This window comes from Protomyctophum bolini (assembly GCF_963924005.1).
Source record: "Protomyctophum bolini genome assembly, chromosome: 2".
Classification (NCBI taxonomy): Eukaryota; Metazoa; Chordata; class Actinopteri; order Myctophiformes; family Myctophidae; genus Protomyctophum; species Protomyctophum bolini.
In genome coordinates, this window is record NC_137863.1 from 16611163 (window position 1) to 16622192 (window position 11030).

Here is an 11030-nt window from a genome sequence, read left to right on the forward strand (position 1 = left end):
CAGCGACCGAGGACAGTGCAGGGTATACAACATCTGCTCTTCTGCCAATCATTTGACAAGAAGATTTTTTTACCCTCTATTCTTCCGTCCAAGAACCAGCAAGCAAGCATCTTCTCAGAAGGTTTCCACTTGCAGACGCACTACTAGCCTACTTCCATAGCAGACGGTCAGAGCATGACTTCCCTTGTTTCGCTACCCTTGGCACTGCTGACTGCGTTGTGCTTGCTGTCGGGGCTGTGGTGCACGCCGCTGTGTCGTGACCAGTGCTGCCAATTCTTGGAGGGATTCCCTGTGAGACTCAGAAAGCTGCGAGAGAGCTTCTCAGAGATCAGAGGTTATTATGTAAGTATTTTTAAATTAGAAAAACCCAACCACAGACCATAATATTTTTTGTTGTCTTGCAGCACTGGTGCATTAAACTTTGCTTAATTCTTAATGGGTATATCCTAGCCTACTGTATGTAGAGTAGACTACAAACTGATGTATTGTGCAATAGTAGGCTATATGATTTTCTCACTTTCAATGTGACTGACACCCCATTGTTTCTGCAGGAAGCCAAAGACGGCTCCGAGATCGCACTGCTAGACCAGAATGTGGAAAATTACTTTAAAGTGAGTATCACTTCTATTGTTAAGTCATTTTCTTACAGTCTTCTTCTCCCCAGGCCCAGTTAAAGTGTTTTTATTGATTCGATTTCAAATTTACTTGCAAATGTGGCAAATTTACCCAAATGTACAATTTAAAAAACATAAAAAGAAATTAGTGGTATCAGTTATCAGTTAGTATCAACTATCAAACTAATCAACTAATTATTAAATGTACTAATTTCTTCATCAGAGTCCATTCGGCTGCTATGCCATGAACAAAATTCTGGAGTTTTACTTGGGGACAGTTTTTCCATCAGCCAAGACTGGATTGACAGAAGAGATCATGGACTTCACACAGCATATGGAATCCATAGAGCTGATCTTAGATGAGCTCAAGAGAGAGATGATCCAATGCGTGAGTACAAGAGTTTTCTGAAAGACTTATGTTGCTATAATATATAACTAAAATATAAAATGACACAGATGCTTTCACGGTTTTAATGGGCTAATGATGTATAGTCAAGGCTGTGCTGTGCAGCTAGCCTAATAGATATCCTTTTTTTCTTTCGTTCTTTAAATTAGGTTATAACTCATGCATCCATAGGTTAATGATCCACAACTTGCTGTTTTTGTAAACCCACAATATAGGAAGTTTGGGTTATATTGTGTTTTGATGTGGTGGAGCTTAACAATATAATATATCCACTTTTTACTATGTCGTAACACACTATTTACGACTTTGCCTTTGTCAGTGCATATACTCATTGGCATTATTTAATTAATTTGTACGAGTCTGTTTGTGTGGGGTCTTTGAAATATACTACTACTACTACTGATCTAGAAAGTGAGCGCCTGCTCACTCACACAAACACCATGACACTGTCAGTGTCAATTTGATCTGTTCTGCTGGCTATATCGATACTAAAATCCCATCTCTTCTCTTCCTGCAGCGAAACTATTTCTCCTGCCAGAGGCCCTTTGACATCAAAAACCTGAACTCCACTTACAACGAGGTGAGTGTCAGTCAAAAGTGCTTGATATCTCAAAATCTCATTAAACATAATTATGTTTTCTTCAAGCGTTTGTGTTGCATTCATACAACATTGCTAAACTGAGTATTTTTTGCTTGTCCACTCCACAGATAGAGAATAATGGAGGTCTTTATAAGGCTATGGGAGAGCTGGATGTGTTTTTTAATTACATTGAGACATACCTGGCTTCTAAACTGAGACACTGAGCTTAGAGATGGTCCACTACCCTAAGTTGTTCTTCATCCGTTCATCTCAGAAGAAAAAAGCAATCCAATCCTTTATATACATTTTAAGTTTTGTTTTTTTGTCAAAGAAGAACTTATTGATACAGTTTGGATTACTTGAAGCCTGGAATTCTGCTGTCGTTTGAATGTACTATTTTGTCCTGAGGGCAAACATCATTTTGGGTCCATAATATTGAGACGAGTTCTGACTATGCGAAAAGGTCTAAGCCACTGTGCTCAGGGCTTATGAATTGGTGCCTGAGATATATTGCCAAAAGTGGTTAAAATGGTTAAATGAAGACTAGAGATTGTACAAGTCCTTCGAATATATTAATATTTATTTAATAGGTTAAACTGTTTATGCACCTTTCAGGCTTATGCAAAGGTTAAAATGTAATTTATTTTAGATGTTTTGTAGACAGATGTCGGGTTAATTTGTTGACCTGGCATAGTTTGTATAGTTTCAATGGACAGATTATTTATTTTTTGATATTTTACTGCTTAGACTGATAGATTCTTGGTTTACTTATGATCCTATCCTAGATAACTATTTCTATGCAATTGACGTATTGACTGTATTACCTCGTGTTTACCTACTTTTGACTGTAAGTCAAGTAGACTTGCTAAATGCCTAAATTGTAAATTGCATTGAAACCTTTAATGTTGAAGAGAACAAGAGACCAATGTAGAACACTGTAGGGCTTTTTGTGTTGCCAAAGTTGAGTGTGCAACTAAAACACAATGCTGCATTATTTATCATTGTTGACTGTGTATCCTGTGATATTTATTTTTTTACCACCTCTATTCTGTGCTAATTTAATGTCTGTATTCAGTATTTATTTATTATGAATAAAGTATGTGTATCAATGTAACACTCAAACTACTCATTACACGGAATGTCCCATTTCAAGTTTTCAAATCAAATGTATACAGTACAGATCTTTTGAAAATAGCAGATCTACAAGCTCTGGTATTTTCAAATGGCCGAACAGTATACTAGGGTTGACGTGGTAAATGTAGGTTTTGTAATAATAATCAAAATCTGCAAAGTAATTAAAGTTTTCAAATAATTAAAAAGTACAATATTTGCCTCTGAGATGTGGCGCAATAGAAGCAAAAATACTGAAAACTGGAAATACTTCAGTAAAGTAAGAAAAATCTCAAAATTGTACTTTGGTTCTTTAGATACTTTACACCTCTGCTCTCTGGCTTGGCAGAGTGTGTGGTATTGATAGCCACATTCTGCAGTGTTGCAGTCTGCACGTGCAGACTGTCGACGTAACCTCAAACATACCACTTACCAGCAGCCGGCCCTGTATAACCTATAATCTATTTAACTTACCATAAACTGCAACTACCCAACATCACCCCCATAATACCTCCATGCGCAAAGACAGACACCAACATAATATAGGCATAAAACAGATCAGTTATGCTGGGTAGGTTTAGGTTATGTAAACCCAGTGCTGTGGGCCTGATGATGTGCTCATCATTGTGAGTATATTATGGCTGAGACTGGCACAGCAGAGCCAGTTGCAGGAGTTCCCACTTAAGGCAACTTAACAACACAAATAGTCTCTTATGAGGGGTCCCAGGCACAGAAAGACTGTCCATGACATAAAAATGTTTGAGAACTCAAAATTTGAAGAATACTTAGATTGAATGTAACACATACTAGAAGCTCGACCCGCCTTCGTGAAACAGGCCCCTGGTGTGGTTTGATTGGGTCTAAGGGCCGATTCATACTCCTATTTTAGAGCCGAATAAAAGTCGGTTCGGCGCTGTAGAGCCTACAATGTTCGGGGGGAGGGGGGGTGATGCTGCTCTGTGATGCTGTTAATCCGTGAATGTTGTGTCCGCTGCTCTGTGATGCTGTTAATCCGTGAATGTTGTGTGTCCGCTGCTCTGTGATGCTGTTAATCCGTGAATGTTGTGTGTCCGCTGCTCTGTGATGCTGTTAATCCGTGAATGTTGTGTGTCCGCTGCTCTGTGATGCTGTTAATCTGTGAATGTTGTGTGTCCGCTGCTCTGTGATGCTGTTAATCCGTGAATGTTGTGTCCGCTGCTCTGTGATGCTGTTAATCCGTGAATGTTGTGTGTCCGCTGCTCTGTGATGCTGTTAATCCGTGAATGTTGTGTCCGCTGCTCTGTGATGCTGTTAATCCGTGAATGTTGTGTGTCCGCTGCTCTGTGATGCTGTTAATCCGTGAATGTTGTGTGTCCGCTGCTCTGTGATGCTGTTAATCCGTGAATGTTGTGTGTCCGCTGCTCTGTGATGCTGTTAATCTGTGAATGTTGTGTGTCTGCTGCTCTGTGATGCTGTTAATCCGTGAATGTTGTGTGTCCGCTGCTCTGTGATGCTGTTAATCTGTGAATGTTGTGTGTCTGCTGCTCTGTGATGCTGTTAATCCGTGAATGTTGTGTGTCTGCTGCTCTGTGATGCTGTTAATCCGTGAATGTTGTGTGTCTGCTGCTCTGTGATGCTGTTAATCCGTGAATGTTGTGTGTCCGCTGCTCTGTGATGCTGTTAATCCGTGAATGTTGTGTGTCCGCTGCTCTGTGATCCTGTTAATCCGTGAATGTTGTGTGTCCGCTGCTCTGTGATGCTGTTAATCTGTGAATGTTGTGTGTCCGCTGCTCTGTGATGCTGTTAATCTGTGAATGTTGTGTGTCTGCTGCTCTGTGATGCTGTTAATCCGTGAATGTTGTGTGTCCGCTGCTCCGTGTATATTCTCGGGCCAGCGCATTACGGAAAGGGAAACCATGGAGCTGGGCTGAAAATGCAAGGGTAGGGTCGGTGGCGTATGCGGCACTTCCGCATGCTTCTGCAATCTGCCTCAAATGTATTAATAGATTTATCTGTTGACTGTAAGTGCATTTTCTGCTTGTGAGTAAATTACTACCATCATGTTGTCTCTGTGGTTTGCGTCACACATCAAAGACCATTCAACAAGGTTATTCTTGACTTGACTCAGGTTACTGCAGTGAAAGTACTCTTAATACATTTCATCATGCAGGAACCTGCTTAGTCAATGTGTGATGTTTAGGGGATGTAACAGGATAATAATGATATTAGCCCTACTCTCTGTAGAGACATAATGAAACTTCAACCACTTAAGTAGCCTTGCAGAGCCATCTGGTCCTTAGGTCAGGAGCCTATCTCCTGTTTCTGTGGCGAGAGGCGGTGATGCACAAGAACACCCCCTGGACTTACCCCCAGTCCAACCCGTGATGCTAAGGGAGGCATAGAGCACCAAAGTCTGACGTCAATATCGGTAGAGGGTTCAAATCCACAGGTTCATATACTTTTTATTTGCATTGTAATCCCCATAGGGGGATTTTAGATCGCCTCAAATAAGAACTGTGTTTGAAAAATAAACATGTCATCTCGGCCGTTTCACTCATATGGATATGAAGAATCAACTGACTGAGAGAAACGCTATTGTTACTGCTACTGAATTAGTTTGATTTTCGCTAGAAACAGACTATCATATATGAGTAACTGACTGTCGCAAACGATACAGAGACACCTCCCTGACAATAACGCAGAGACAGCTTGTTTATTCTTGGACCACATATGCTTATATGAAACGACTTTAAGATGACCCCATGTTATTCTCCATAGAGAAAACTTACAATTGCCAATTCATATTCTTAAATAGCATTTTTTTATCAGCATTCCAGTAACCTGATGGTGAAAAGAGTGTGAATTTTCTTGTAACCACCGTGCTCTGTTTTCTGGTGCGCTATCCACTCAGATTAACATGAAGACAAAAAAAAGGTACTATACCGTAAGTCGTACACAGTAGTGATTTTTAACCATTTTATTTTCTACATAAAAAAAAGGATATTCTGTCATGTGATGAGTATATTTCTGCTCAAGAAACTGCATTATATGCATTATCTTCATTGCTTTATTACAATTCTAAATTTTGAAAATTACAGATGACATTTGATAGAGATAAAACGAGAGTTTTATCTCGTTTTGTACGCCTAATGTATTTTATTGTCTCGTAATGTTGCTTGCTTAAATAAAGCTAAAAGGTTGTATAAATAAATAAAAATAAATAGCTCTTATCTCAATCTAATGTCAGTCTAAACCCATTCAAACCGGGAAAGCGTACGTGTCAAAATTAGATTTTAACTACTTTAAAGGAGCATTCAGTGATTTGGGTGAAAAAACCCCAGTCCGTCCCAGTAACAAAATGTGCACATGCACACGCTCTTGGGGGGACGCGCAACAGGCCAACAACACGCACAACAAGGCCTCCGCTCGATCATGATTGGAGGAAGGCCCCTCTCTATCCTGATTGGATGAGTCTAGCCAAAAACGAAACCTACACTTTTTTGACCCCAGGGGTGAACTGGGGACAGGGAAGAACTCCTTATATGGTCAGCACACTTAAGTGAAATCACTGAAGAACAAATCTTTGAATATATTTTAAGAGAACATTTTAACTCTAATCTTTGCTTCTGGGCGGGCGCTCATGGTCTTTGGAACAAAATATTTTGAGATTGGAGTACATATAATTTTGAGGGTTCTTGACATGAAAAACTTTGATATAGCAACATATGTTTTTTTTTACAGAAAACTGATTTAGACGACATGTTTAGAATCGCCCACAGGTCATAATGGGTTAAAACTCATGCAACATTCTCTCCTATATCTTCAACAATTCCCCAATCACAAGGAGAGTACATCTCATCTTCATGCATCATTTGGGAAACTGAGTGTTGTACATTTCCATGCAGGCATGGTGACGTCAGTAAGTATCACAAACCACTCTGGTGGCAACTAAGTGTGCAAGTGAAAGTGAGGTGTTTTTGTAAGTGCGTATACATTAGTACACATATGTACAGTTTCTATAGATCACCGCACTGACCGCAGTCACGTTTCTCCTTTTCCCCTTTTGGGCAGGGATGTAGAGAGAAGATGCTCCACACTGAGAGGAAGCTAAATCCATAAATCCAAATCTGAACCATTTATCTCAAGAGCAGTTTGAGTTAGTTGACACATTGATTAATTAAGATTTTTAGATTTTAGATTAGATTTGACTGTTTATTACACCATTATATTATACCTCATGGCAAGTGTTTGCTTGCCATCAAGTGATTGTCATTGTCACATCAGCTCTGCATATAAGGGAAGCTGTCCATTCAGTGGTAGTCTCGTGTAGCCAGACAACTATTCCACAATCTCCGAATTCTGTGAGGGAGGCAACAGTTTGGCAACGCCAGACTAATTCAGTGGGGACAGAGCTTAGGTCCACGTCTTGTCAACAAAGTGAAAATTCAAACTTGTGTGAACTGTGAAGTGAGGGGTGCAAGATGTATTTATATTGCCTCACATGGCCTTTACTGCTGTAAACAAACATTAGGTCCATAGACTTGGCTGCCACTGTTTTTTAAGTGCTCTAAACAAACATAAAAAGTCCATAGACTTGGCTGCCATATGACGTAATTTCAAAAGCCAGACATTGGAGGGCCCCTCCATAGACAACCAGGAAAGGTGCAGTCAGAGGTGTGTATAATATTAGAAAGATGATGCATACCGTAGTTGCGTATACACTACTACACTTATCCACTCATGCATCACTGTGTTCTACAAACAGTTCATTCACATGTACATCCCTACGTGCTACTGCAGTGCTTCCTACAGTGATACGGTAGTTAAGCGCCACTAAAACTAAATCCTGAGGAATTAATTTAACTCTGAGAGGGTTAGAGTTTTGTTTCGTGTTTTTTCTTTTGCAATCTAAGGTTGCAGGGGGGGGGGGGGGTATACCGGCTGCTAGCATCTTTATCGGAAATAATGTTTGCAAAGTCCAAGGATGTGACGTAACTTTTACTAGGAGGCCAAATCAGAAGTGACACTGACAGACGCACAGATATTATGCAACCACCAGTCATATCCTCAACATGACCATATTTGGGATGTGCTGTAGATGTTAACCCTACAATTGTGAGTTGTTAATTTAGAGATTTAAGAACACAGAACTGTAAAGTGGACACTAGAATAACTGTAGTATTTTAATATATATATATATATATATATACACACTGTACAATAATTGTTATTAACTTTCCAGGAAGAGAAAGGCGCACACACACACACACACACACACACACACACACACACACACACACACACACACACACACACACACACACACACACACACACACACACACACACACACACACACACACACACACACACACACACACACACACACACACACACACACACACACACACACATAATCGTTCATCATAATTATTGGTATGGGATGTAATCTCATAAATAAAAATGCAATATCGGAATCATACCTATACCAAAATGTTGCAGATTTTTGAGCAGTGCCTAACCGCTCCAATGAACAGCTGCCGTGTGTCTCAGGCTCGGCTCCAGGATGAAATGACTGAGGGGGCATTTGAAAATGGCGAGGGTGCACATCTAATTTTTATATAGTAAAACTATGCTGTATGTACATAAAAGTGAGGGTGCAGAATTTGGAATGGAGGGTGCTGGGCACCCTCTGGCACCCCCGTGGCGCCGGGCCTGGTGTGTCTGTCCACATGTATGTATGTCTGTTTGATAGCCCCGCAAGCAGAACCCGAATGTAGTAAAGTTTCTGACACTTTTATGACTTTACCCATTGGGTCCTGCTCCACGCTGGGCTGCCGCCAGTTACGCACACACAAATACAATGTAAACACGCCATGAGACGGACTTCTGCGCGCTTTTACCATGTTTATTCATGTATTGACTTACGAATGTGCGAACTATAAGTACCTTACATACCATACCGACACATCTCCTGTGTCGCGGAAGCCGTTAAGTATTTTTAATCCATGATTGATTAAAAATGTCGCTTCTTCCTACCTTGTTTATTGACACCTCATTGTACCGCCTGTCTGGCTAGCTAGTGGTGCTACAGCTATGACGGAGCAGATCAGAGGGAGGGACGTAGCCCGCAAAGCCAACCGCACATCGGGAGGCGGTAAATAAACAAGAAGAAATCAAAGCGACATTTTTAATCAAACATGGATTAAAAATACTTAACGGCTTCCGCGACACAGGAGATTTTATCAGAGGTATGTAAGGTACTTATAGTTCGCACATCCGTAAGCAAACACAATAAAAAGCGCGGTAATAGCGCGCCGATGGAAGAAAGGTTGAGTTTGTATATATCCGCGTTCCAACAATCACATTGGAAAATCTTAGCATGACCAGGGACCCAACGTAAAGCAAGTTAAAGTCCAAATTTCATAAAAGCTTTATGTAGGGTTCCGAGAGGGGCTAGTCTGTTTGAGTGAGTACGGACAGCTGTAAAAAAAAAAAAAAAAAAAAAAGCTTGTAGATCTGCTAAGGATTTTTTAAATGGGACTTTCTGCATAATGAGTATGATTTAACTTTTGTATTTCACAGTATGTAGAATGGTAGCTCTGATCCATAGCTCTAATGCGTTGCAGGAATCGTAGAAGCAGTAGAAGGCTATGGGCCAGAGCTAGTAGAATGGGTACATTTCAAATGAAAGCACAAGTCAATACAAAAACTGTTACTAGTGGACGAACCATGATAAAGCATTAGGCTACACTTGTTAACAGGGTCCACCTTTTTCAATTAATCAGAACATTTAGACTAGAGACACACTTTCTATAAGTGTGTGCATAGGCCCTACTTTTGGCCTAGTATAGGCCCAGATGTTCAATTCAGTAATAGCTAAGGTATGGAAACTTGGCAAGGTCACGATGCATCAGGCGGTTATGTATGCTTTATTTGACTCTTGTGTTGGCCTATTTTGAGACATTTGCAACATTCATCAAGAATACACTTAAGCAATTGAACATCAATCCCAGATAATGCACAACTGCACATTTACAGTTGAACCAATGCATTTCCAATTCAACAGAGCACAATAAATAACCACATTAGGCTACCTGCACCAGCAGCACTGCAGTCGAACCTTCCGCAAACGTGGCAAAGTAACCAACACAATTAAGCCGCCCACGACCAACAACAATAGTCCCCAATGGACAAGCGGCAGCACTGTCTTCCAACTGTCTTCAAGCGACCAAATACAGAGAAGGAACCTGCAATGCAATTGTATTTCTCACCGATTCTGATGTCTGTGATGCGCGGTCAATTTGCCTTCAGATAAGAGTGAAAGTCTGAATGTTGCGTTGTCCATTTCCATCCTTCTGCTCCAATGTTTCGATCCAAATTAATTAATTCCAGAACTTCATCCATTGTCGGCACGATCAAATATGCTTCCTTTTCATTTTACCATCAGTCCTAAAGTAAACCAAACTCTCTGCCAGTGCCACTTGCTTGAAAAAACGCGCCATTGCCTTCAGTGCCTTGCTAATAACAACAATGCATTGCACCTGCGCTGAGTGCTGACCCCATGCTGACCCCGTGCTGACCCGCTGAACCTGGGAATATACCATTTGTGAAGATTAGGGGGAATACAAGTGTTGTGAAGAATATAATAGGCTACCTTGTGAAACTGATCATTTTGTTCAAAGTTGCATTTGTAGTTATGTTACTGTAATTTTAACAGAATAACCAACGCAGATAGACAAAGACACATTCATGGATTTAGTAATTATTAGGCCTATATTACTTCTTCAATGGAAAATAAAACAAAACCTAGATTTGATGTGACAGAGAGACTTGTATGGACTTTTGAATATAAGATATTCGCACAGAAAATGTAGAGAAAACATATCATTTGATTTGGGAATTAACCATATATGTTTTTCTTTTCTTTTTTGGGGGGCACTAGCCCCTCCTATATACAGCGTTAAAGTTTGTTGTCTGAACAAACATTAAAAATGCCACTGACAATGAATTTACGTCATATGTGTCTGAGCAAATCGGCATACCGGTATGTATATTGGTGGGAACCCAAGAAGGGATCACCATTCTTGATGTGTACAATGATTAGAGCGGCCCTCACTTCACAGGGGTCATATAGAGATTATAATTATATATATATATCTTCAACCGCTTATCCGTAGTCGGATCGTGGGGGCAACAGCTCCACACTTCTTCTCCAGAGCAATATTAGTGACTTCCTCCTGGGGGATCCCAAGACGTTCCAAGGCCAGTGAGTCGATGTGTTTCCTCCCAACTGCGCCTTGGTCTGCCCCGGGGTCTCATGCCTCGAGGACCTCCCCACC

At 40.6% G+C, this 11030-nt stretch overlaps 1 protein-coding gene across 1 annotated transcript; it reads left to right on the forward strand.

Moving 5' to 3' along the window:
- Positions 1-174: 174 nt before the first annotated feature.
- Positions 175-1824, forward strand: il10 (interleukin 10; the record flags this gene model as incomplete). Its single annotated transcript, XM_080789222.1, has 5 exons — positions 175-342; positions 552-611; positions 838-1002; positions 1538-1600; positions 1729-1824. The coding sequence occupies 5 exons, from the start codon at positions 175-177 to the stop codon at positions 1822-1824; spliced, it is 552 nt and encodes a 183-aa protein (XP_080645348.1).
- Positions 1825-11030: the final 9206 nt, after the last annotated feature.